Here is a 27,739-nt window from a genome sequence, read left to right as displayed (position 1 = left end):
ATTTGTTATTTTGAGAAAATTCAGCATTTACTAAATGCATTGGTTTGTTATGGCTTTACTGTGTTGGTTTTGGCCCTGTTCAGAAATTTATACATTCTCCTTAGAATTAAATACAAAGCTAAAAAAAAGTTAAATTTTAGTAATACAGTACAGTGTTCCTAATATTTTTATATTGATTTATAGAAGACAAGACATTCAAATGCTCTACCTCAGTCTGCCATATTAATCAGATGTTACTTCATATTTAGACAGAAAACAGACACCCCGTAACTGGCGACCAGTGGTGCAGGACCCTAGTCATAAGGAAAAGGTAACTGATGCCATCAGACAAGGCAAGAGATATAAAACACAACTCAAAATGGATCATACCTGATACTCTTCTGCAAACCCAAAGTCGCTGTCTGCGTGGTTATGCTCATAATGCTGTCTGAACTTGTCTTTTGGAATAGTGTGAAATCTAAACGCAATCCAGAACAAGATGAGTAGGAGGTGATAGGGAGGATGCTTGATGGTCATTTCTGATGATCACATGCTATTGCTTATAGTTTTACCAGCACTATAGAAAAGAAGCTATGCCTATAAATAATACACTGAAATGCAATGATCATGCAACCATAATTGACCATATATGGCCCCGTTCACACAGAGCAAGAACTGCGGAATTGTCTGCCACAGAATGCCGCCAGCCTCCGTGTCATAATGACACTCTATAGGAGGCACGCGCGGCTTCTTCAGCGCCGAGAGATGCAGCACGCGCCTCCCATAGAGTGTCATTATTACACGGAGGCTGGCGGCATTCTGCGGCGGACAATTCTGCCGCGGAATTCCACCGCTCTTGCTCTGTGTGCACGGGGCCTTAAACAAGGGACTTCTCATCTATTTACCTGGAATTTGTGAAATATACTAAACTTCATGATACTTGGCCAATGTACACTGGCTCCAGGATTTTGTGGGCCCTTGGGTGACAGAGCCTTAGCGGGCACCTTTGTGCAGCAAATCATGTGGCGACAGTAAAACAGCAGGTACCCTTATAGGTCCCCCTGTGTAGCCCCCTCTCTGCCAGGCAAACATACAGTATTAGGCACTTTACTTTACTTTACTTTTTCAGCACCTTCCCCTCCTCTATTTAAGCTCCTACCATTATGCTCCCAAACGTTAACAGGGCCCTCTTCATGCCCCTATATAAATGTCCTTTCTTTAGGCCTTACTCTGTAGTTGGGTCCCCTCTTTGTACCCCTATCTGTAATTGTGCCCCCTCTTAGTGCCCATATCTGTAGTTTGGCCCCCCAACTGTAGGTGAGCCCCTCTTTGTGCTTCAATCTGTAGTTATGAATGGTGCCACTGCCCCCCTAATAAAGTGTGACAATGCCCCCTAAAACATTGTTTCCCAACCAGTGACTCTTTGGGTGTTGTCAAAATACAACTCCCATCATGTCCTGCCTGTAGTGCATGATGGAAGTTGTAGTTTTGCAGCAACTGGAGAGTCCCTTGTTGCAGAACACTGGACTAAAACTGTTCTCCTAAATCTTTGCATTGCAATCACTGGCTTTTCAACTGTTGCCAAACTATAACCCTCATTATGCCTTGCCAGCAGTGTATGGAGTTGTAGTTTTGCAGCAATTGGAAAATCAAATGTTAGTGAACACTGGGCTAATAAACTGTCCCCCTAAATCATTGTTTCCCAACAAGTGACTCTTTAGCTGTTATCAAACTACAACTCCCATCAAGTCCTGCTGGCAGTGCATGACTGTAGTTGTAGTTGTTCAGCAATAGGAAAGTCACAGGTTAGAGAACACTGCACTAAATAAACTATACCACAAGTCACTGTTTCCAAGCAAATGACTCTTAAGCTGTTGCTTATACAATACAATGGTGGAAAATACAACTTCCACCATGTTTTGCAAGCAGTACATGCTGGGGCTTGTAGTTTTACAGCAATGTACACTCACCAATCTCCTGGCCCCAGAGCTGAGCTGCTCTGCTGCTCTGGCCTCCTCTAGTCATGTCTGGACATAGCAGAAATATGCAGGCAGTGCTGATGGCGCTGTCTGCATCATACGCTGGCCAGACAGGAAGTAAATGTTCCCTAATTCCAACCTGTTCTCAGCTGTTGCATTGCATGGTGTTTAAAATACACCAATGTAATGGACTACGACTGGATGTCTCCTCCTGCCAGCTCTCCCTCAGCAATGACTGAGTGAGTAATGAACAAGGCCCTGGCTGGATTGGGCCCCTGGGGACGCTGTGGGCCCTGGCACATGCTTGGGTAAGCCCTGTTCTGACGCCGACCCTGGATGTGGGGTTAATTGTGGCATTTACTAAGATCATTACAGAAGACATGACACAATACAAAAGGATATACAGGAAAGATTCCACTCATACACATTACAGACACAGACTCTGCAACTGCTATAGGTTACATTGAGTGCAAAGCCCATCTTTTATCATAAGTTTTGTAAATCTACATAGTGCTCCTACTCGCTTCAGAAATTGCAACTTTTTTAACTGTAAATGGAAAGGGGTTTGGAGAAAACAAACATGGAGCTGTCCTCCAATGGGAGGTGTGCTAGTATAAACCTACTCAAAAGAGTAGTGCTCGCAATTCAAATGCCCACATTTTATTCTGAGCCCATTTACCTTCTTGTTCTAGTGTGGGTAGTCGGTATGTTTTCATTAGGGTCCTTTAACCTAAGAAAAAAATTAAAGAGTTAAAATGTCACCCTAAGTTTTGTAACGTATGAAAACATTAGGGACTGGATGTATTTCTGAGCAAAATGGACTGCTGAGATATCCTCCTGTTTACTATGTAGCGGTGGTGACCTGAAACTGCAGCTCAGCTCCTGTTCATTTGAATGGGAGCTGAACTGCATGTAGAGGTCACCGCCACAACACAGGGAACAGAGACAAACTGCTTCTGTATAATATGAGCACCAAACAGCAACCATGATCTTCTAACCTTAGATCCTTCTTGTATAATGTAGAGGTATTCCAGCATCAGAAAAAGAAATACTCACGTATCCTAATTCCCTGCAGCTGCTGATCCAATTTCCCAGCCTTGCTGCACTTCAGGTTCGAGGTTATTGTTATGCATTAGTTCTGCATAGCTATGCTATGGCTGCAGCAGTTACTTATCTCAGCAATTGACTGGCTGACCTGTTCTCACAAGAACCAGAAAGCAATTTTTCAAATAGTGGGGATTGGGAGACATGGAAACAGCAGCAGTGAGGGCTTTGGGCAGGTGAGTATCATTCCTTTTTCATTTTTGGATAACCCTGAATCACTTTCCACATGGTTTCTGGGTCTGGAATATCTCTTATATGAGAAAGGCAATTAGATGGGTCTGGAGAACCAACATGTCTTCTAAAAAACACAATCTAAGGCAAAAAAGTTTGTGTTCCTCACATTAAAAACTTGACATTTTGTGAATTGTTTGATTGGAGGAGGTCACTCATTACTTGGATGAGCCTAGAGAAGTGTGCAGCCAAGCACTGCTTTTTCCTGCTCTGTGCATGTGAAAGAAGATGGTCCTAAAGACCTTGTATAGAAGCTGAGAGTGAACTCCTTTTTGATTATACCTTGAAATTGCAAGAGTCTCCAGCACTGAGACCCTAACCGATCAACACTTTTGACACGATTCTACAACATGTAAAAAGTTTTTAAGCGACAATGCCCATTTAAAGAGGATGTACCACCAGGTACATCCTCTTTAATCTGAACCGACGGATCGAACAGCGCCGTCACGGGGAAACCGGTGCCGCGGTCCATTTTTCGGACCACGGCCCGGTTCCTGTGCACGGCGCCGTTCTATGCACCGGAACCGCTCTGTGCTCAAGCACTGGAGGTAGGCCGGGCCGCCCCCAGTGGGCGGGAATTCCCACCCCTGTATGACGCGGCTCCGTTAGAATGAATGGAGCCGCATCATAGAGGGGAGGGAATATCCCTCCCACTGGGGGTGGCTCGGCCGGCCTCCAGTGCTTGAGCACCGTCCGGTTCCGGTGCATAGAACAGCGTCGTGCATGGGAACCGGCCGCGGTCCGAAGAAACGGTTTCCCCATGATGGCGCCGTTCGATCCGTCAGTTCAGATTAAAGAGTATGTACCTGGTGGTACATCCTCTTTAAGTTGCAATTGCTGAATATAACATCCACTTTAAAGTTATTGCCCAACACTTTATAATAAGTTGCTTTTTGCATCAGAATCACTAGTCAATGAAACAATGTTGGATATATACAAAATTTTAATTTTTTAGGTAAGCAAATTAGAAAAAATTTGATTTCTTATAATGAGTTTTATGCAGTACCCCCAATTGTGAACTCTGACATTGAAATGATTCGCTAAGTAGCTAATTTATATCTCACCTTCTCTTTCTCATAACAAAGAAAACTATAAGTGCAATGAGGAGAATAAATAGTAAGATGCCAAATACTGATCCTACAATGACACCTGCCGAGAAAAAAAGATTTGGTCAATAAACCATACATGTAACCGTTTTAACTATGGAGTATGTTGCGGCTCACGATTTACCTGTGTTGTCAGTATAACAAATTATTATGCCTGTGGTAGAACTTTTGTTTGTAGCTATGGTCATCACACTAATGCTGTAACTGGCAGCTGGTTGCAGGTTGGATACAATGACTATACCCGGGCAACCATTCTTATTATTTCTGGGGCCATTGTTCACCAACACATCAAATGCAGAATAATTTCCAGTAGGACACTCATATTCAACTCTTATCTGGTATGCATCCACTTTAAAACACTTGAGGTCCTTGACGGGATTTGGGACTGAAAAAGAGAGAAATTTAGATAGCAAAGAATTAAGGTCTCCATGTCTGGATTTTAGCTTTTTTACATTCTTCAAATCTAAGCAAACTGTACATTTAAAGTGAATGTGTCATCTGCAATTCACATTCCAAACTGCTGACACTGTTAGATGTTAATGCAGGGCCTTTTACACCGGCTGATTATCAGGAGCGTTGCTAGATACACTCCTGTGGACGATAATCAGCCCGTGTAAAAGCGATAGCGATCAGCTAAATACCAATTAAGACCGTCTAATCATCTGTTTGGAATCTGATTTGAAATTCATCTTTATCGGCCGCACATTGTCCTGTGTAAACGGGGATTTGTGCGACCAAGAAAGAGAAAGGGGAACTGAGAGCAAGGATATATATATATATATATATCGGGGATGTCAGTTTCCAGATCACAAGCAGTCTATACTTACCAGCCTTGCTGCTTGTGTTCCAGCATGTGGTTCTCTGGTCCTCCAGCCGCTGCTGCAACTTCAGGCCACAGCCTAGTCTGGAATGATTGACAGCCGAAGGAGGTAAGGCCTGAAGATAAGGCCGGCACAAGGATCGGAGAGCCAGATACTGAATCACAAGCAATGTGGCTGGTAAGTATAGACTGCTTGTGATCTGGACACTAACAGCACAGATATATTTATCTGTGCTGTCAATTTCCAGGGCTGCATGAATGATACAAGAATCGTTCATGCAACCCATCTCCTCAATTGGTTAACTCTGGACCATAAGGAGGGGTTAACATGAGGGAATGAACAGCGATGGAAGGATTAACCAGTGCAAGCTTTGTTGAATTCACTTCAGGAAAAGTTGACAGGGACTGGGCAGTTAGTTGGCCAGAGACAGATCTGTATCCAGGGGAGAGAGATTGTGAGATCTCACATAAATACAGGCTTCTGATTGGTCAATATAGGAAGGATGGGGATTGGTGGATTGCCAGCCTATAGGATGTAGCTTACTGGGGTAGAGGGTCATAAGCAGGGCCGTATTTACCACTAGGCACCCATGGTCCGGTGCTTAGGGCAGCGCCTTTCAGGGGGGCAGCAGCAAGGAGCAAGTCTCCTGCCTCCTGTTCAGACTTGCCAATAAATCTGGTGTCTTTTCAGGATTATTAGCCATACACCCATTGGTTACTGCATGTGTGTCTGGTTTGGGCTGCATGTGGTGACGTACTGTAAATGTGGGAAAGCGGCCGCATCCGAATTCCCCGCTGCACACAATGGAGTGTGTGGCTCCATTGTGTGCACTGACAGGTTTTCTGTGGCCGCTATTCAATAAATAGCAGCCGCAGAAAACTGATTCCATCAGCTGCAGCACAATGTAAGTTCTGTAGTAAACATAGACGTTGTTGCTACGGAACTTACATTGTGTGAACAAAGACTGATCAGATATCAATATGATGTTCAGAAACTAGAAAATCATTATGCTTATTGATGAGTGAAGATGGGGTGCCTGCAGGTTTTGTGCCTAGGGCAGCAGCAGCTGTTTATACAGCCCTGGTCATAAGGGCTCCCCTCAGAGACGACTGGCAATGGGGGAAATCTAGGAGAAGGAGGAGTTAGAAGTTTTTATATGGGGTTACCTGGAAGCAAACTGGGTCAGTTTGTCTGAGGTAACCCAGAAGTGGTATATAAAGTGGTTTGGGCTGGAAGAGCTAGACCTGTTTTGTGGTTTAAAATGATTTTCACGAAATAAAGTTATTTATGTTTTTTATAATAATAAATGTAGGTCAGAGCTTATGATTAAGTCCATGAGGTCTCTTTGTGCATTTATTTATTTAGTTTGGTAAGTTGGGTATGGTCTCTTCCTTCATTCTCTTCCCGTGTAGAGGCATAGCAAAAGAGTCGCCAATCTTGCTGATCAGCACTGATTTGCAGCCCCCACGACTGAGAAATCTCTGAGCAGGGCATACAGTAAACAGGGACCAGGCGGATAGACCTGGGTATAGTTTGACCCAGGCCAGAATACACTTTGGGGGAACAACTCTATAACTGGGGGTGTAAAAAAGCCTAGGCCAGACTATATCTCTCCAGGCCATTATGTTATCAATTTAATGGTTTTCTCACCCCAGGCCCAGGCCACAGTATACCTTAGTGGATAAACTCTACACGTGTGTGTGTGTGTGTGTGTGGTGTGTGGGGGCCTAGGCCAGACTATATTCCCCTGGGCCATAATGTAATGACTTCTCTGGTTTTCTCACCCTGTCTCTAATTTGTTAAAAAGATTGTCTTATGATACACACAGCTGTTTCTTCTTGTTGGAAAATACAGTACATTGCTTACATTGACAGTAGATGGCACTGTCCCATCAGTGCATAGTTAATATTACATACTATAACTTGTTATGTATGTTTCTCTAAACTATATACTTGGGGGTGTAAAATAGCCTAGGCCAGACTATATCCCTAGAAGCCATAAAGTTGTCACTTCCATAGTTTTCCCACACTGTCTCTAATCTGTTGAATACACGTCATTTGTTGATCAGGTGACCCATAAACATTCAGCGGATAATCGCCCTATTTAAACCCACTATATAAATTTTATATTAAGTTTAAGACGTTATGACTTCCTTATATTATGAACAGTCAAGTTTTTAATGTTGAAGTTAAAAAGGTCTATGGGGGGAAATTTATCAGTGCAGAGGTTTTTTTTTAAAGCAAGAGGTGCTTTTTATGAGCTATGGTTTTTGCACAAAAATGATCATTAGGCGCAAGTGCCTTGATAAATCTAGAGCAATTTTTTTGCATAATTTTTGCCTAAAACAAGAGTTGAGTACTGCTGTGAATTTGCACACATAATTCTAATGGAAAAAAAAAAGTAGCAAATAGAAAACCCTGCCACCTCCCAGCGCAAAGAATGAAAAAGGTGCAGCCAGTGGAAAGTCCTTAATAAATCTTGCCCAGATTTTTACAAAGTATACAAAGTTTAATTAGCCGGAAAAAATAAGGCAAATGCAATAAATAAACGTGATTAATGTCCCCTATGTGTTTAGCCTTTTAAGATTTAAGTCAGTTTGCTTCTCACTTAACTTAGCAGACAAACCTGAATCCCCCCAAAAAAGGTTGAAAAATGAAGTAATTCCTATGTATATCACTCAATGCTACTAATTTCATTGGGGTATAATATGGCCTGAGGGATATAGGGTGGGCCTGGGGCCTGGGGTCTAGCCTAGGCCACATTAAAGGGGTACTTTGGGGGGGCTATTTTGGGATCTGGACGGGGAGGAGGTGGCTGAGAGAAAAGACGTCCACTCACCTCCCCAGATCCAGCGGCGGGTTCCTGGACAGCCTGTCAGTAACAGAGGCGGGATCCGTTTCAAGTCCGCTCAGATCCCGCCTCTGTCACTGACGTCACGTCTCGAACCCGCGTCAGACACCAGGAATTGGCCGGAAACCGGGGACGGGAGCGCCGCGATACGGGACCCGCCACTGGATCCGGGGAGGTGAATGGACGTCTTTTCTCTCAGCCACCTCCTCCCCCGCCAGATCCCAAAATAGCCCCCCCCCCAGTGGAGTACCCCTTTAACACCAGCTATAGTCTGGACTGAGACCGGTATACTATGGCCTGTTATACCAGGCCCTCACTCTACTCTAATTCGTGTCATTTAGCAGAATGCTAATAAACAAGACGGACTCTGAAGTCAGTGAAGTGGCAAGGGGGCCTGGCAGAACCTTCCTTGGCTAGCGGGCCCAGTCATGATTGCCGCCACTGTAGATATAGTAGAGATCATTTTCCTAATTGACAGAAGATATCTACCTATAATACTACATATACTTCAGATATACCGATCACCAGTGTCCCTCTGTACCTGTTTCAACCTTGATGATGGTTGGTGTGCTGTATGAAGTAATGGAGTTATCCATCCTACTCATACGGTTAGCAGTTCCAGGCATGGGATAACGTGTGTAACTTTCAACACTGATGCTGTAAACATTTCCAGGCGTCAAGTTATTCACAACATATTTTTTTTCAGTGGTTTCTGCTTCTGTAGCTTTAAGTCCATTTAAATAGACAGTGACCCGATATCCTCTCACTGTCCCATCAGCATTATCAGGTATAGTCCATGTTAGCGCAATGCTGGTGTTATCCACCATCCCGGCAGTTACATTTCCTGTAGAAAGTGTCTCTGAAACAAAGAGACAAAAAGCCTGTAGATCTAAATATAGAACAAACTTGGAAACAAAGGATCTGCTTTTGTACCAGGAACAGCACTAGTCTTGTCCAGGCTGAGGCTGGTATTGCAGCTTAGCCTAAAGGGTCACTGATGTTTCATTGAACTGCCCCACCATATTACAGACTGTAATTTCATCCTAACATTCACGTAAAATCACATAATTTACCAAAAATGACTCCTTATCCCCCCTTCCAAAAAAAAAAAACACCCTAAAAGTATTAGCTACATGTGTCCCTTACAGTCAGGTCAGGCTTAGCATGCAGTAGAGAGAGGCTTGTCTATACCTATATAGCTTGTCTCACCTATACCTGGACTGCTGACGCTTTGGCTGTCCAGGCATGATGGGAATTATAGTTTCGTAACAGCGGGAGTTTCACACCCCTGGTCCGATTCCTTGCCGTGCTGCTGCTGTTTTTTTTTGTGGTTTTTTTTTTTTTTTGCTTTCTGCTCACTTAGCACAGTTATGACCCAGTACATTATGTAACCTTCTTTCCCCTATACAGCCACCTATAGTTCTATACTTTGTAAATCACCCCCCAGCAAAGTGTCAGCCTGTACAGCTCAGTGTATTTTTATTAACACTATGTCAGGTCATAGAAGAGAGGAGTAGGTGCTGTGCTGTGATTGGCTAGATAGGTAATAAAGCAAGTCCTTTTGTGAGTAAAACTGGCAAAGAGCCCAGCTCTGGTCCTGCCCTGTGAAACTGAGAAAATGAGAAAATCAAAGCATTGTGCAGTTCCTCCTTTATTGCTACTAGAAATGTGTTCGAAACCAGATGTTACTATTCAAATCCATGAAAAATGAAAAAAAAAGTGTCACCATGGTGGGTTGCCTAGGGGAGTGCTCCATTGGCCAGGTAAAATGGTAACAGCCAGTTGTCAATGTATTCCTACATTTGTACATAAAATAACAGACAAAAGACACAATGCAAAGAAAAGGCCTCAACATGGAGAAATGCAGGTATTATATAAACAGTTGTGGCTATAAGTAAATCTATAGATGACGATAGAAACAGTGCAATGATTCTATGGGCTGCATCTGGTGCTGCAGTCCAGCCAAATTTAGGTAAAAAGGGTTGGCATGCGATATCAAGCAAAGCCTACAGACATACTGACTTGGATAAACAAAGGAGACACAATCTTACTTGTCGCTATGTATATTCTGGCATCATCACTTGGAGTATCTTTGATCACAGACGTAACAGTTATATTGTAAAGATGTCCTGAAATAAGGTTCTTTATGTTGAAAAACGCATCCTTAGTAGTGTTAGATGTAACGTCCTGTGGTGCAATTGTATCTGCCCAGGTCACTATATAGTTGTATGACTTTACATTAACATCATCTGGCGTTGTCCAGTTTATGTTTATTTCAGAGACATCAACTGCGAGTCCTTGAAGATTTCTTGGTGCGTTTGGCACTACAGGAATAATGAATAAACAAATTTTAAGTACAAATTTCTTTCAAATGTAAGTTTTCTGCTCACAACTGAAATATAATGTATTTTAACCCCTTATTGACCAAGGTCAAATTTATGCAATGTTCCTCCTCGCTCCTCGCTCCTCGCTCCTCGCCTTCAAAGAGCCATAGCGCTTTTATTTTAAACATACAGGGCTGGTTGGGGTGTCATTTTTTGCACCATGATCTCTAGTTTTTATTGGTATCAAATTGGTGTAAGAAATACATTTTGATCTTTAAGTCTTTATTGGGGCATTTTTATTAGTTTAAAAAAAAATGTTTTAAAACTTTTTTTATTCATTTTTTTTACACATTTTGTATTGCACATATAAATCCCTTAGGCTTAGGGGACTTATATATGAAATGTTCTGATTGCATATACTGATGAATACTATGTAATAGCATAGCATTCATCAGTATTATTGGCGATCTGTAATAGAGTCTGCCTGAGAGTAGTTGTACAAATCGCCAAACCGACAGAACAGAGGTAAGTGGCTTACCCCCCGTCTGCCAGTACAAATGATGGCTACGGGGGCCCGATCAATCAGTGACAGGTCCTGTCACTGACTACCTTAAACGTCGCGATCGCTGTGCGGGACCGAGGCTGCCTGTCATTCCCGGGTCTGGGAACAGTAATGTGTGCAGGGCTGATTGCATTGAAACGGCCCTGCACACGTTAAAACCTTCACAGTCAGGACCGATTTTTATACATTCCTGCTGCACAGGGTATGTGCAGCAGGAACGTATATAGCTGTATGGCTGACTTGAAGGGGTTAAAATCTGATTAATTCACAGTTTCCATTCCTGCACTCTGATGATATGTCATATAAAGTGACCCGGGGAGCCAATTGCATTTTATTCATAGTAATAACCATTTTCTGATTGACTATGACAGTCACCAGGTACTCAAAGCAGCTAGAGGAACACTAAGACCTCTTGGCCAAATGATCGATCAGCCAACAGTCAAATTTTCTGGCTCGCCCATGCACATGAATGCCATGCAGGGCTGAATGTATGCCTCACCTCCACCCCCACCCTTATTAGGTTTGCGGATTTAACAGAGCTAATTATTATATAAATGGGAGTTGTTGGTTACGAGAATGAGATATCCAATCCACTGGATAATGGGATAACCCGTCCACTACTGAGTGCCCTGTAGTGACTAGTGTAATTGCTGTCATATTTCATTATTGATTATTAGATGTAGTGTCCCAGAACTGCATGTGCTACTGCAACTTGTCAATACCTATTGGGAAACCCCAAAGGCTGTCTTACCCTTAACTGGGCCTGTACTACTGGATGTGTCACTGTGTGCCCTCACCCAGCACTAGACAGATTGTCATAGCTCAAGTTTATCGCTACCGACTCCAAAATGGTTAGAGCCCCTCCTGCAGATCACAGTTCTATTTGGATAGGTCCACCCTTAAGACAGTCCACCTAGTCTTCAAGACTATGAACTAAACACCCTTAGCAAAAAAACCTAAAGCGTATTCTTAGTATACCTGCTAAAAGCAATCATTTAAGTAATTTAAGTATTAATGGGGACCCTGACAGGCAAACTATTCAAGCTTCTAAATTGTATCCTGCGTTTAAGAACTTTGCATCTATTGTACTGCACCTTTAAGATAACTACAAGCAAGACGTTAACCTGTTTAAGTACTCCAGATTCTATGGAGTCTTTACCCTGCACCACCACCACAGTATACTACAGGGGACACAGGGACTACTTCTTTAACAGCTTCTACCACTTTGAGCCCAGTACCTTTGCAGTACCTTTCTATCTGCCCTTGCAAGTACCATCTAGCACCCCTGGACCACCACAGATGCACAGTTACAAACAAATAATTAAAAAAAAATGTAAATAGTTTCTCCTTTAAGACGACTTACCTGTTGTAACACTTATACTCTGATACATAAGACTCCAGATCCCATTTTGTGTGACAGTGTAAATTGTAAAGTTGTAGGTTTGTCCTGCTGACAGATTTTTTACTTCAGTAGAATTACTGCGTGTACCAGGTTGGGTCTGGTTGTCCACAACCACATAGTACGTATATGTGGCCACATTGAAATCTGTGGGGAATGCCCATTTAAGACTCACAGATTGATTGGATTTGCCAGAAACCTGAAATGTAGGTACTGTGGATGGTCCTGGAGAGAAAAACAATATCACCTTCAGGCTATGTTCACACATAGTATTTTCTTCAGTTTTTTGGTCAGTCTTTTTTCAACCAAAATCGAGTAGACTGAAAACACAGAAACTGTGCAGATCTTTCCATTACAATTTTGCCATGTCAGCTCCACTCCTGATTTTGGTTGGAAAAATTCTGACCTATTTGGGCTATTTTTTTTTTAAATTGGAGCGGATGTTATTTTTATTTTTATTTTTTATTTTTTTTTGGGGGTGGGGGGGAGTTTTTAGGGGAAAATGGTCTAAATCAGAAAAAAAATGTTCTCAGAATTTTTCATGTAATGTTTAATGCAGGTTTTTTCATTAATATTTACCCTAACTTCTCCTGTACATAGTGTTGCTAAGTATGTTTACACTTTATAAGGCATGACATTGCTATAGTAGTAGAGATGGGAGAGTATACTATTCGCTTGAGTATCGGGCACTCAAAAGCACTCGATAGTCTAACAAATACTGCATGGTAGTCTTGTACAATAGTAAGTCTCCCACCTGCATTTTTTGCCCCTGAGGGTATAAACCCACACACCGTATACGCAGCAAATACGCAGCAAATGTCATAGTGAAGATTTGATGCCGTATTCAGTTATTTAGAGCTAATCTGCTGCGTATTTGCTGCGTATTTGCTGCTTATCGCAGTAGTAAATACGCTGCATATACGGTGTGTGGGTTTATGCCCTAAATTTATCTAATAAACATGCAAGTAAGGGGCTGCCAATCCTGTTATGCCACAGCCCAGTTACCTGGTGGCATAGCAGTGATTGGCTGGCCACATCAGGTGACCTGGGTGTATATAGACCCAGGTCACCCGATGGTCGATTAACTTGTGTTCTGTTAGCTGAGAGGGAGAGTTACTGGAGCAGGGACAGAGGAGGTACAGGGCTTAGTTTTAATAATTAGGCAGGTGACTAGCTAAAAAAAAAAAACACAGAAAAGTCCTTTTCAGGACTAGTAATCTCACAGTGTGACAGAAAAAAACCCTGATATTACATACAATGTACCAGTATAGGGTACACTGATAGTGGTATAGTATACTGGTACTAGTTAGCTAGTATACGCAGTAATAGCTATTATAGACAGTTGTATACTGTGCTACAGTTCGGGCGACTGGGGTTTACAGTAGGAGTACAAGCTTTAATACACAACTTCCCAAAAGTTCTTTTTAGGACTACTGATATCCCTGTGTAATACAGCAAAAAAAAAAAAACATGTTTGTGTCATGCAGAATATGTGTAATTTGAGCGTGTGTTATTAAAGAAGTGAGTCATTTCTTTTTGGAAGGGGAACTTTTTTTACCTTTAGATAAGTTTATTTATTTATTTTTTATTTATTTTTTTTTTTCTTAACTATGAAGGCAGAAGTTAACAGAGAACACATTTTCTATACAGATTACTAACAACAGTGATCTACTGCAAACAGCTGTATATGACTGTTAGCAGCGTAAAGGTCCATTCACACTGAGCAAAGGTGGTGGAATTTCTAGCAGACCCCCGCACCACGGACGCCGCTTAATTCAATGGGATTTCTAGCGCGCCTCCGCTCTCTACCAAAAAAATTGCTTTCGACAGAGAGCAGAGGTGCACAAGAAATGTCATTAACACAATGTGCTCAGGCTTCTTAGTGACAAGGTAACTGACTCTCTTGGTCTCCTTTCACAGTATAGTATTAGGCTATGTTCACACTACGTATAAGTATGCGCCTGTGAACATTGCCTGTTTCTTAATGGGATCCCGGCCAGAGCGTATACACATCGTATACGCTCCAGCCGGGATCCGTGCGGTGCCGCAAAGAACTGACACGTCAGTTTTCTGCGGCCGCAATTCAATGAATTGCGGCCGTAGGAAACCCTGTCAGTTCACACAGTGAAGCGAGCGGCTCCGGCCGCTCGCTTCACTGTGTGCTATGGGAAGCTCTGATGCGGGCGCGCGCTGATGCGCCCGCATCAGAGCTCTGCGGCCGAAAGATCATGTGGCCGGTACTCAAGTACCGGCCGGGATGATTCGGGCAGAGGCCGGCCGTTCTGTGACCCGGCTGGGGTCGCGGAACGGCCGGTCTCTTACTGTGTGTGTACATAGCCTTAGGCTGTCCATGCAACAGCCCGATCCTGCTGACAGCTCTGCATCCAAGCACACACAAAGCTGTCACATCTATCCACATTAATTAACATGGGTGATCGTCATGGAGTTAGATGTAACAGAGCAGTATAAAGTGTATGGAGACCTTACCATATGTAACTAATTTCATGGCTAGGCCATTTTTATCCCCTTACAGGGGTTGTTTTAATGCTAAAATGCATGTTCATGTCTTATTAGGGCTTTCTATTTTGGTTCATAGAATGGGGTCTGGATAAGGGAACCCCTTGTACGATTCAGAATAAAGAACATCTGTGTTACAGCAGTTTTTACTTTGGTAAATATGGGGCATCCAAACATTTTGGGTGAGCAGACATTTACATTTATATACAGATATTATATTTGATTTCATACTCCTTTCAGCAGTTGTATATCTGAAGTCATAGATAACAAATTCCTCTCTGCGATTTCTGCAAACGTTACAAATGCATGTTCCTTACATATACTGTAGTAATTGTGAACTTACTTGTTGTTGCATTAACAATAAAAGATGGCTGACTATATATTCCATTCTTAGTAACTGCAAAGACTTTGAAGATGTAGTCCTCTCCCGGCAAAAGTTTTTGCACAGTTACACTGTTGGTCACTATATTTGAAATCTTGGAGAAATTTCTTCCTTCACCATCCAAGGTGTAAGTATATGTCTTACTATTATTGTCATGGGAGAAATCCCATTGAAGAGCCACCGTAGTCTCTGACACTTTTAATACGACCACTCCTTGGACTATGCTTGGCTCTTGAAAGAGAGAATGAAATTTTTTTAAACAATATAATTTTAATACCTAAAACCTGAATAAGAACAACTAGAGCAATTATGGTTCCTTTTATTCCAACACATCAACACAGATCTTATTGGTTATATAGTCTTTGTTCTACATGATAAATTAATCAGTGTTCATAGTATTTCATAAGTCTTTGTATTTATGGTTTGACCCTTAGAGCCTGAATTGTTTGTATCTGAATTACAAAGAAGCAATATGTTCATCTGCAAACCGCAGATTAGATCTGATTATGGGTTTTGCCAAAGAACTGACTCTTCATCATACATTAGTACATGGTACAAATGCTTCATACACAAACCCAGAACATTGCATACTGGTCTACAACAACTGTGAACCTACTTGTTGTTGCATTAACAGCTGTAGATGACTGGCTATATATTCCATTCTTAGTAACTGCAAAGACTTTGAAGTTGTAGTCTTCTCCTGGCAATAGGTTTTGCACATCTACACTGTTGTTAATTATATTTGATATCTTGGAGAAATTTTGGCCGTCTCCGTCCACAGTGTAGGTATATGTAGCATGATTACTGTCCTGAGAGACGTTCCAATGAAGAGTCACTGTAGTTGCTGACACATTCACTACAGTCACTCCTTGGACAATGCTTGGTCCTTGAAATAAAAAATACAAAATTTGTTAATATGTATCATGTCACTCCTCCTCTCACTATAAAAAACTAATATCTAACTTCATTTTCAGTAATGAGTTTCAGGAAGAACAACCAGAGAAACTATGGTTTCTTTTACGCCAACACGCCATAATCTTGCCGGTTATAAGGTCTGGTTGCTTATCACCACCACCAGCATCATTGTGGATTTACAGGCCTACAATCGCAAGTGCTCTAGAAAATCCTAAAGATACCCCCTAAAAGATAAAAAGGTTTTAAATCAACTGGTACCAGAACTCACTTGGTTTTATTTACCACATATCACTTGTCACTTATAATATTTTTTCACCGTAATATTGTTCTGTGGTGACTGCCCTGCCCTTAAGCAGTGACAGGTTAGATGGAACAGCGTGACTGGTGTAGTGGTTGGCCGAGGTATAGCAAAGCCAGGTGTTATGTTGTCGTGATGTCAGTGCCGGTTGGGCACAAAGGTATACTGGCACACCTGCTTTTATTTTGACTGGGATGTCTATACCTTTTTCCCCTGTGGACAGTGACCTGTCGGGCTATTTGGGGTCCCTTGGGCAATTATCACTGTGGTCCGAAGTGGAGTAGTGACCCACCTGGACTATTGGCACTGCCGCCCAAAAAAAGGGGAAATAACCCAAGGAAGCTGTGGTTACTGTGTAGGTGCTTGGTGAAGAACCAGAGTCCCGTCAAAATAAATATACTCTTGTTTACTGTGAAGATACTTGATACAAAGAACATGTAATACACTTTCGCCTTGATACTTTGCTTTATAATCAAGAGTCCAGATCTGTACTGAGAGGTAGAAAGAGTTACACAGCCGTGCTGGCTGGGTTGTGTGTTGAGAGATAGGAAGGTTCAAGTGTAGAGAGGAGGATGTCGAGAGAGTCCTAACCCAAGTAGTACTGTGCTCTGCTGGAACTTTGAAGGTAGAATAAGTCGAATACTTGACGGTTGAAAGAATACTTGTGCCTATGTTTTGACTCCTTGGTCTTTGCACCACCTATTGCCTACCAGTTTCTGGCGACTCATGGTAGAGGTTGACAAAAGTCCCAGACCTTGTTACCGGGGATGAGCAGAGTAGTCAGAGTTCTCTGATTACACCCGGGCTGCGAGATAGAGTGCTTAGGCTTCTAGCAACTTTGCTCTATCCAGATCAGTTCCTTTACTCCTTTGTGGATCAGGCCTGTATTTAGAGTTCATGCTGCCCTAGGCACTTTGCACGCAGAGGCGCCCCCCCCCCCCCCCACGTTGCTGTACATGCATGGTATATACCCTGGCACTTGGGTGCCGCTCTGCTTGATGCCCGCTGTTCTCATCAAACAGACGTGATGGAGGAAGGAAGGAGGCCGGGGACGTCTTAGTTTGGGGACTGGTTCTGTCCAGTGTTGGACTGGGGTACCTGGGGCTCACCAATATACAACCAGTGAGACACGACATGCTGACCCGCTTCTTTCCTGAATTCATCTGTATCTGTGACAAATCTCAGAACACCCTCCATTTATACAGCTCTCAGGGTATGCTGGGAGTTGTAGTCTCTGGACAGAACAAAAACATCTCCCCCTATATCTTATTAGTGATGTTCTGGGGTCACTTCCCTGCACTGAGCCCCCACAGATCTATGTATTCTGATATGCCACAAAGCATCCAGTGTATGATGCACCTAGGACCCAACTACAGCAGCTGCAGGCACTACAACTCCCAGAATATCCTGAGGGCTGCAGACTGTTCTGGGAGTTGTAGTGCCTGCAGCTGTTGTAGTTGGGTCCTGGAGGCGTTGTGGGAAATCAGAATACATAGATCTGTGGGGGCTCAGTGCAGGGACGTGACCCCAGAACAGCACTAATAGGGATAGGGGGAGATGTTTTTGTTCTATCCCCTATTAGTGATGTTCTGGGGTCACTTCCACACACTGAGCCCCCACAGATCTCTGTATTCTGATCTCCCACAAAGCCTCCAGTGTATAATGCACCTAGGACCCAACTACAACAGCTGCAGGCACTACAACTCCCAGCATTTACTGACAGTCTACAGCCCTCAGGATATGCTGGGAGTTGTAGTGCCTGCAGCTCTTGTAGTTGGGTCCTAGTTTAAAAGTTTGGGTTAGTGTACTGTAGTGACCGCAGGGCTGTGTCAGTACACTACCGCAAACAATACACTGACCCATTGAGACCCCAATGGTACACAGGCTCTGCACACTATAGAAGTGATTACAGTGCAGTTACTAATGACTCACAGGTGACGTCTTCTCGAATTGCTGTCACTAACTTTTTGCTTTCTTCTCCATCTGGCGCAGCATCATGAAGACTTCTCTGACCATAACTCGTGGGGGAGCCAGGGAGAGCAGCTGGGGGAAAGGGAGAGCAGCTGGGGGGCAGGGGAGCAGCAGGGAGGGGCAGCTAGGGTGGCAGGGGAGAAGCTGGGGTTCAGGGGGAGAGGTTGGGCTTCAGGGGGAGCGGTAGGGAGGCAGTGGAGAAGCTGGGATTCAGGGGGAGAGGCTGGGGGCAGGGGGAGAGGCTGGGGGTCAGAGGGAGGGGCTGGGAGGCAGGGGAGCAGCTGAGAATGCAGGGGGGAGAGGCTGGGGGCAGGGGAGAGGCTGGGGGGCAGGGGAGAGGCTGGGGGGCAGGGGAGAGGCTGGGGGGGAAGGGGAAGAGGCTGGGGGGGGCAGGGGAGAGGCTGGGGGGGCAGGGGAGAGGCTGAGGGTTAGGGGGAGAGGCTGGGGGGGCAGGGGAGACGCTGGGGGGCAGGGGGAGAGTCTGGGGGGCAGGGGGAGAGTCTGGGGTCAGGGGAGATGCTGGGGGGCAGGGGAGAGGCTGAGGGTTAGGTGGAGAGGCTGTGGGGCAGGGGAGAGGCTGAGGGTTAGGGGGAGAGGGTTAGGGTTAGGGGAGAGGTTGGGGGGGCAGGGGAGAGGCTGGGGGTTAGGGGGAGAGGCTGGGGGGGGCAGGGGAGAGGCTGGGGGGGGCAGGGGAGAGGCTGGGGGGGGCAGGGGAGAGGCTGGGGGGGGCAGGGGAGAGGCTGGGGGGGGCAGGGGAGAGGCTGAGGGTTAGGGGAGAGGCTGGGGGGTTAGGGGAGAGGCTGGGGGGTTAGGGGAGAGGCTGGGGGGTCAGGGGAGAGGCTGGGGGGTCAGGGGAGAGGCTGAGAATGCAGGGGGGAGAGGCTGGGGACCGGGGGAGAGGCTGAGGGGTCAGGGGAGACGCTGGGGGGCAGGGGAGAGGCTGAGGGTTAGGGGGAGAGGCTGGGGTGGCAGGGGAGAGGCTGGGGGTTACGGGGAGAGGCTGAGAATGCAGGGGGGAGAGGCTGGGGACCGGGGGAGAGGCTGAGGGGGGGGCAGGGAAGAGGCTGGGGGGGGGCGGGGGAGAGGCTGAGGGGGGGGCAGGGAAGAGGCTGGGGGGGGGCAGGGGAGAGGCTGGGGGGGGCAGGGGAGAGGCTGGGGGCAGGGGGAGAGGCTGGGGGCAGGGGGAGAGGCTGGGGGGCAGGGGGAGAGGCTGGGGGGCAGGGGAGAGGCTGGGGGGCAGGGGAGAGGCTGGGGGACAGGGGGAGAGTCTGGGGTCAGGGGAGATGCTGTGGGGCAGGGGAGAGGCTGAGGGTTAGGTGGAGAGGCTGTGGGGCAGGGGAGAGGCTGAGGGTTAGGGGGAGAGGCTGGGGGGCAGGGGAGAGGCTGGGGGCAGGGGAGAGGCTGGGGGGCAAGGGAGAGGCTGGGGGGACAAGGGAGAGGCTGGGGGGGCAAGGGAGAGGCTGGGGGGCAGGGGAGAGGCTGGGGGGGCAGGGGAGAGGCTGAGAATGCAGGGGGGAGAGGCTGGGGGGGCAGGGGAGAGGCTGAGGGTTAGGGGGAGAGGCTGGGGGGTCAGGGGAGAGGCTGAGAATGCAGGGAGGAGAGGCTGGGGGAGAGGCTGAGGGTTAGGTGGAGAGGCTGAGGGATCAGGGGAGACGCTGGGGGGCAGGGGGAGAGTCTGGGGGGCAGGGGGAGAGTCTGGGGTCAGGGGAGATGCTGGGGGGCAGGGGAGAGGCTGAGGGTTAGGTGGAGAGGCTGTGGGGCAGGGGAGAGGCTGAGGGTTAGGGGGAGAGGGTTAGGGTTAGGGGAGAGGTTGGGGGGGCAGGGGAGAGGCTGGGGGTTAGGGGGAGAGGCTGGGGGGGGCAGGGGAGAGGCTGGGGGGGGCAGGGGAGAGGCTGGGGGGCGCAGGGGAGAGGCTGGGGGGGGGCAGGGGAGAGGCTGGGGGGGCAGGGGAGAGGCTGGGGGGGGGCAGGGGAGAGGCTGAGGGTTAGGGGAGAGGCTGGGGGGTTAGGGGAGAGGCTGGGGGGTTAGGGGAGAGGCTGGGGGGTCAGGGGAGAGGCTGGGGGGTCAGGGGAGAGGCTGAGAATGCAGGGGGGGAGAGGCTGGGGACCGGGGGAGAGGCTGAGGGGTCAGGGGAGACGCTGGGGGGCAGGGGAGAGGCTGAGGGTTAGGGGGAGAGGCTGGGGTGGCAGGGGAGAGGCTGGGGGTTAGGGGGAGAGGCTGGGGGTTAGGGGGAGAGGCTGAGAATGCAGGGGGGAGAGGCTGGGGACCGGGGGAGAGGCTGAGGGGCAGGGAAGAGGCTGGGGGGGGGGGGGCAGGGGAGAGGCTGGGGGGGCAGGGGAGAGGCTGGGGGCAGGGGGAGAGGCTGGGGGGCAGGGGGAGAGGCTGGGGGGCAGGGGGAGAGGCTGGGGGGCAGGGGAGACGCTGGGGGGCAGGGGAGAGGCTGGGGGGCAGGGGAGAGGCTGAGGGTTAGGGGGAGAGGCAGGGGAGAGGCTGAGGGTTAGGGGGGGGGGGCAGGGGGAGAGGCTGGGGGGCAGGGGAGAGGCTGGGGGGCAGGGGAGAGGCTGAGGGTTAGGGGGAGAGGCAGGGGAGAGGCTGAGGGTTAGGGGGGGGGCAGGGGGAGAGGCTGGGGGTAGGGGGAGAGGCTGCCCCCCAGCAGGGGAGCAGCTAAGGATGCAGGGGGGCCGGGGGCGGGCAGAGGGGAGAGGCTGGGGGTGACGGGGCGGGCGGCCAGGAGAAGGATGGGCAGGCAGGCTGGTTCCCTCCCCCCATGCAGCGCCGGGGTCCGGGGCAGGTGTTGAGCTTCCGGCACACACAGTGTGACAGAGGCCGGAAGCTCCTAGCTGCAGCCCCGCGTTCCCAGATCTTCTCTCCTGCTCGGCGATGACGTCACATCACGTGAGCGCCGCCGAGCAGGAGACAAGATCCGGGACCGCGGGGCTGCAGCTGGGAGCTTCCGGCCTCTGTCACACTGTGTGTGCCGGAAGCTCAACACCTGCCCCGGACCCCAGTGCTGCATGGGGGGAGGGAACCAGCCTGCCTGCCTATCCTTCTCCCGGCCGCTCCGTCAACCCCCCTCCCCCCCCCCTCCCGGCGCGGACTAGGCACCCGTGGGCCGGTGCCTACGGAGTTTTTTTTTTTTTTTTTAAGTCATAAAAAAAGGTGTTCCCTGCGGGTGCCGCCCCCCGCAGGGCGCCGCCCTAGGCACCGGACCACGGGTGCCTAGTGGCAAATACGGCCCTGTTGTGGATACTGTCCTGCACTGTGTTACGATGTCCACTGCATGGGTTGGGATGATCCCTGACTTGTCCTCTCTAGTAGTGACTTAACATATCATAGTGTGCAATAGTGTTGCTTGAGGGAAAACAGTGTCTAGGTCTCGCATATACATGTGCTCTGTTCGACTTCTAGACCACAACCACTGAACTGGGGACCTGGCAGCCAGGGCCCAACTTGACTGCTGTAGGGAGAATCCTATCTTGTCTTCTTTCTGTACAGAATCCAAGGCAAGAAGACCTCACACTTCCTCTACCCATGTGACTTCCTTCCTACAACTTTGCTCTATCCAGATCAGTTCCTTTACTCCTTTGTGGATCAGGCCTGTATTTAGAGTTCATGCTGCCCTAGGCACTTTGCACGCAGAGGCGCCCCCCCCCCACGTTGCTGTACATGCATGGTATATACCCTGGCACTTGGGTGCCGCTCTGCTTGATGCCCGCTGTTCTCATCAAACAGACGTGGTGGAGGAAGGAAGGAGGCCGGGGACGTCTTAGTTTGGGGACTGGTTCTGTCCAGTGTTGGACTGGGGTACCTGGGGCTCACCAATATACAACCAGTGAGACACGACATGCTGACCCGCTTCTTTCCTGAATTCATCTGTATCTGTGACAAATCTCAGAACACCCTCCATTTATACAGCTCTCAGGGTATGCTGGGAGTTGTAGTCTCTGAGAGGACAACCCTTTAATAAATCACTGTGTGCAGAGTCTCCTGGTGGCTGCAATCTGTGGGTGACAACCATCAGCCCTGAAGGTCCAGCAAAACATCTTTCTACAGCCGCAGTTATCATAGGATTGTACTACTTTACTACAACTCCCAGCATATCCTGAGGGCTGCAGACTGTCAGTACATGCTGGGAGTTGTAGTGCCTGCAGCTGTTGTAGTTGGATCCTAGGTGCATCATACACTGGATGCTTTGTGGCACATAAGAATGCATAGATCTGTGGGGGCTCAGTGCAGGGAAGTGACCCCAGAACAGCACTAATAGGGGATAGAACAAAAACATCTCCCCCTATATCTTATTAGTGATGTTCTGGGGTCACTTCCCTGCACTGAGCCCCCACAGATCTATGTATTCTGATATGCCACAAAGCATCCAGTGTATGATGCACCTAGGACCCAACTACAGCAGCTGCAGGCACTACAACTCCCAGAATATCCTGAGGGCTGCAGACTGTTCTGGGAGTTGTAGTGCCTGCAGCTGTTGTAGTTGGGTCCTGGAGGCGTTGTGGGAAATCAGAATACATAGATCTGTGGGGGCTCAGTGCAGGGACGTGACCCCAGAACAGCACTAATAGGGATAGGGGGAGATGTTTTTGTTCTATCCCCTATTAGTGATGTTCTGGGGTCACTTCCACACACTGAGCCCCCACAGATCTCTGTATTCTGATCTCCCACAAAGCCTCCAGTGTATAATGCACCTAGGACCCAACTACAACAGCTGCAGGCACTACAACTCCCAGCATTTACTGACAGTCTACAGCCCTCAGGATATGCTGGGAGTTGTAGTGCCTGCAGCTCTTGTAGTTGGGTCCTAGTTTAAAAGTTTGGGTTAGTGTACTGTAGTGACCGCAGGGCTGTGTCAGTACACTACCGCAAACAATACACTGACCCATTGAGACCCCAATGGTACACAGGCTCTGCACACTATAGAAGTGATTACAGTGCAGTTACTAATGACTCACAGGTGACGTCTTCTCGAATTGCTGTCGCTAACTTTTTGCTTTCTTCTCCATCTGGCGCAGCATCATGAAGACTTCTCTGACCATAACTCGTCTGCAGGCGGGCAGCTGGGGGTGACTGGGGCAGGAGGGCAGCTGGGGGTGACTGGGGAAGGGAGGCAGCTGGGGGTGACTGGGGAAGGGAGGCAGCTGGGGAAGGGAGGCAGCTGGGGAAGGGAGGCAGCTGGGGGGAGACTGAGGAAGGGAGGCAGCTGGGGGTGACTGGGGAAGGGAGGCAGCTGGGGGTGACTGGGGAAGGGAGGCAGCTAGGGGTGACTGGGGCAGGAGGGCAGCTGGGGGTGACTGGGGAAGGGAGGCAGCTGGGGGTGACTGGGGAAGGGAGGCAGCTGGGGGGAGACTGAGGAAGGGAGGCAGCTGGGGGTGACTGGGGAAGGGAGGCAGCTGGGGGGAGACTGAGGAAGGGAGGCAGCTGGGGGTGACTGGGGAAGGGAGGCAGCTGGGGGTGACTGGGGAAGGGAGGCAGCTGGGGTTGACTGGGGAAGGGACGCAGCTGGGGGGTGGACTGAGGAAGGGAGGCAGCTGGGGGGGGGACTGAGGAAGGGAGGCAGCTGGGGGGGGGACTGAGGAAGGGAGGCAGCTGGGGGGGGGACTGAGGAAGGGAGGCAGCTGGGGGGGGGACTGAGGAAGGGAGGCAGCTGGGGGGGGGACTGAGAAAGGGAGGCAGCTGGGGGTGACTGGGGAAGGGAGGCAGCTGGGGGTGACAGGGGGAGCAGCTGGGGGAGCCAGGGAGAGCAGCTGGGGGAAAGGGAGAGCAGCTGGGGGGCAGGGGAGCAGCAGGGAGGGGCAGCTAGGGTGGCAGGGGAGAAGCTGGGGTTCAGGGGGAGAGGTTGGGCTTCAGGGGGAGCGGTAGGGAGGCAGTGGAGAAGCTGGGATTCAGGGGGAGAGGCTGGGGGCAGGGGGAGAGGCTGGGGGTCAGAGGGAGGGGCTGGGAGGCAGGGGAGCAGCTGAGAATGCAGGGGGGAGAGGCTGGGGGCAGGGGAGAGGCTGGGGGGCAGGGGAGAGGCTGGGGGGGAAGGGGAAGAGGCTGGGGGGGGGGGAGGGGGAAGAGGCTGGGGGGGGGAGGGGAAGAGGCTGGGGGGGAAGGGGAAAAGGCTGGGGGGGAAGGGGAAGAGGCTGGGGGGGAAGGGGAAAAGGCTGGGGGGGAAGGGGAAGAGGCTGGGGGGGCAGGGGAGAGGCTGGGGGTCAGGGGAGAGGCTGAGAATGCAGGGGGAGAGGCTGGGGTCAGGGGAGATGCTGGGGGGCAGGGGAGAGGCTGAGGGTTAGGTGGAGAGGCTGTGGGGCAGGGGAGAGGCTGAGGGTTAGGGGGAGAGGCTGGGGGGGCAAGGGAGAGGCTGGGGGGGCAAGGGAGAGGCTGGGGGGGCAAGGGAGAGGCTGAGGGGGCAGGGGAGAGGCTGGGGGGTCAGGGGAGAGGCTGAGAATGCAGGGGGGGAGAGGCTGGGGGGCAGGGGAGAGGCTGAGGGTTAGGGGGAGAGGCTGGGGGGGCAGGGGAGAGGCTAAGAATGCAGGGAGGAGAGGATGGGGGGCAGGGGGAGAGGCTGAGGGTTAGGTGGAGAGGCTGAGGGATCAGGGGAGACGCTGGGGGGCAGGGGGAGAGTCTGGGGGACAGGGGGAGAGTCTGGGGGCAGGGGAGAGGCTGAGGGTTAGGTGGAGAGGCTGTGGGGCAGGGGAGAGGCTGGGGGCAGGGGAGAGGCTGGGGGGCAAGGGAGAGGCTGGGGGGACAAGGGAGAGGCTGGGGGGGGCAAGGGAGAGGCTGGGGGGGCAGGGGAGAGGCTGGGGGGCAGGGGAGAGGCTGAGAATGCAGGGGGGAGAGGCTGGGGGGGCAGGGGAGAGGCTGAGGGTTAGGGGGAGAGGCTGGGGGGGCAGGGGAGAGGCTGAGAATGCAGGGAGGAGAGGCTGGGGGAGAGGCTGAGGGTTAGGTGGAGAGGCTGAGGGATCAGGGGAGACGCTGGGGGGCAGGGGGAGAGTCTGGGGGGCAGGGGGAGAGTCTGGGGGACAGGGGGAGAGTCTGGGGTCAGGGGAGATGCTGGGGGGCAGGGGAGAGGCTGAGGGTTAGGTGGAGAGGCTGTGGGGCAGGGGAGAGGCTGAGGGTTAGGGGGAGAGGGTTAGGGTTAGGGGAGAGGTTGGGGGTTAGGGGGAGAGGCTGGGGGGGCAGGGGAGAGGCTGGGGGGGGCAGGGGAGAGGCTGGGGGGGGCAGGGGAGAGGCTGGGGGGGGCAGGGGAGAGGCTGAGGGTTAGGGGAGAGGCTGGGGGGTCAGGGGAGAGGCTGGGGGGTCAGGGGAGAGGCTGGGGGGTCAGGGGAGAGGCTGGGGGGTCAGGGGAGAGGCTGGGGGGTCAGGGGAGAGGCTGAGAATGCAGGGGGGAGAGGCTGGGGACCGGGGGAGAGGCTGAGGGGTAAGGGGAGACGCTGGGGTCAGGGGAGACGCTGGGGGGCAGGGGAGAGGCTGAGGGTTAGGGGGAGAGGCTGAGGGTTAGGGGGAGAGGCTGGGGTGGCAGGGGAGAGGCTGGGGGTTAGGGGGAGAGGCTGGGGGTTACGGGGAGAGGCTGAGAATGCAGGGGGGAGAGGCTGGGGACCGGGGGAGAGGCTGGGGGGCAGGGGGAGAGGCTGAGGGGGGGTCAGGGGAGAGGCTGGGGGGGGGGCAGGGGAGAGGCTGGGGGGGCAGGGGAGAGGCTGGGTGGGGGGCAGGGGAGAGGCTGGGTGGGGGGCAGGGGAGAGGCTGGGGGCAGGGAAAGAGGCTGGGGGGCAGGGGAGAGGCTGGGGGCAGGGGAGAGGCTGAGGGTTAGGGGGAGAGGCAGGGGAGAGGCTGGGGGGCAGTGGAGAGGCTGGGGGGCAGGGGAGAGGCTTGGGGGCAGGGGAGACGCTGGGGTTAGGGGGAGAGGCTGGGGGGCAGGGGAGAGGCTGGGGGGGCAGGGGAGAGGCTGGGGGTCAGGGGAGAGGCTGGGGGGGGCAGGGGAGAGGCTGGGGGGGCAGGGGAGAGGCTGGGGGGGGGGGCAGGGGAGAGGCTGGGGGGGGGGCAGGGGGAGAGGCTGGGGGTAGGGGGAGAGGCTGCCCCCCAGCAGGGGAGCAGCTGAGGAAGCAGGGGGGCCGGGGGCGGGCAGAGGGGAGAGGCTGGGGGTGACGGGGCGGGCGGCCAGGAGAAGGATGGGCAGGCAGGCTGGTTCCCTCCCCCCATGCAGCGTCGGGGTCCGGGGCAGGTGTTGAGCTTCCGGCACACACAGTGTGACAGAGGCCGGAAGCTCCCAGCTGCAGCCCCGCGTTTCCAGATCTTCTCTCCTGCTCGGCGATGACGTCACATCACGTGAGCGCCGCCGAGCAGGAGACAAGATCCGGGACCGCGGGGCTGCAGCTGGGAGCTTCCGGCCTCTGTCACACTGTGTGTGCCGGAAGCTCAACACCTGCCCCGGACCCCAGTGCTGCATGGGGGGAGGGAACCAGCCTGCCTGCCCATCCTTCTCCCGGCCGCTCCGTCACCCCCCCTCCCCCCCCCCCTCCCGGCGCGGACTAGGCACCCGTGGGCCGGTGCCTACGGAGTTTTTTTTTTTTTTTTTTTTTTAAGTCATAAAAAAAGGTGTTCCCTGCGGGTGCCGCCCCCCGCAGGGCGCCGCCCTAGGCACCGGACCACGGGTGCCTAGTGGCAAATACGGCCCTGTTGTGGATACTGTCCTGCACTGTGTTACGATGTCCACTGCATGGGTTGGGATGATCCCTGACTTGTCCTCTCTAGTAGTGACTTAACATATCATAGTGTGCAATAGTGTTGCTTGAGGGAAAACAGTGTCTAGGTCTCGCATATACATGTGCTCTGTTCGACTTCTAGACCACAACCACTGAACTGGGGACCTGGCAGCCAGGGCCCAACTTGACTGCTGTAGGGAGAATCCTATCTTGTCTTCTTTCTGTACAGAATCCAAGGCAAGAAGACCTCACACTTCCTCTACCCATGTGACTTCCTTCCTACAACATATGTAAATTCACATGCAAAGCTGATGAAGAGGCTGTGCCTTGAAAGCTTTGATTTTACATCAAGTACTCTTACGTCCATCATTGAAGGAGTGATGTCCATCTGATGCCGTCAGCGCCACCCAAGTCCCGGATCACAGTAGTGGTCCATTTATCATAGGGACCCACAAGCATGTATGTAAGTGTTTTTAATTGTTTGCAGCACATGTAATAAAGCTGATGTATTTTTTTCTAACTTCTACACACGAGTGTGCATTGTCATTCATAATATGGTCACTTTTAGTTTTTGGTATGTATATGTTTGACACATTGACTTTTTTGCACCT

General features: G+C 50.3%; 1 protein-coding gene across 1 annotated transcript in view; it reads right to left on the bottom strand.

Annotated features, from left to right (window-relative positions):
• The window catches only part of PTPRH (protein tyrosine phosphatase receptor type H), a 140,040-nt gene that overhangs the window by 23,073 nt on the left and 89,228 nt on the right, over positions 1 to 27,739 (bottom strand). The window contains exons 8-16 of the mRNA XM_069947484.1: positions 15,871 to 16,140; positions 15,216 to 15,485; positions 12,320 to 12,580; positions 10,122 to 10,394; positions 8,612 to 8,929; positions 4,524 to 4,784; positions 4,358 to 4,442; positions 2,638 to 2,688; positions 370 to 457 (exon numbers count right to left, since the gene is read on the bottom strand). Coding sequence (XP_069803585.1) covers positions 370 to 457; positions 2,638 to 2,688; positions 4,358 to 4,442; positions 4,524 to 4,784; positions 8,612 to 8,929; positions 10,122 to 10,394; positions 12,320 to 12,580; positions 15,216 to 15,485; positions 15,871 to 16,140 — 1,877 coding nt within the window. The remainder of the gene's footprint in view (positions 1 to 369; positions 458 to 2,637; positions 2,689 to 4,357; positions 4,443 to 4,523; positions 4,785 to 8,611; positions 8,930 to 10,121; positions 10,395 to 12,319; positions 12,581 to 15,215; positions 15,486 to 15,870; positions 16,141 to 27,739) is intronic.

The sequence above is a fragment of the Dendropsophus ebraccatus genome, chromosome 12, assembly GCF_027789765.1.
Source record: "Dendropsophus ebraccatus isolate aDenEbr1 chromosome 12, aDenEbr1.pat, whole genome shotgun sequence".
Classification (NCBI taxonomy): Eukaryota; Metazoa; Chordata; class Amphibia; order Anura; family Hylidae; genus Dendropsophus; species Dendropsophus ebraccatus.
Note: the sequence above shows the minus strand (reverse complement) of the source record. Positions and strands in the feature narration are given on the sequence as shown.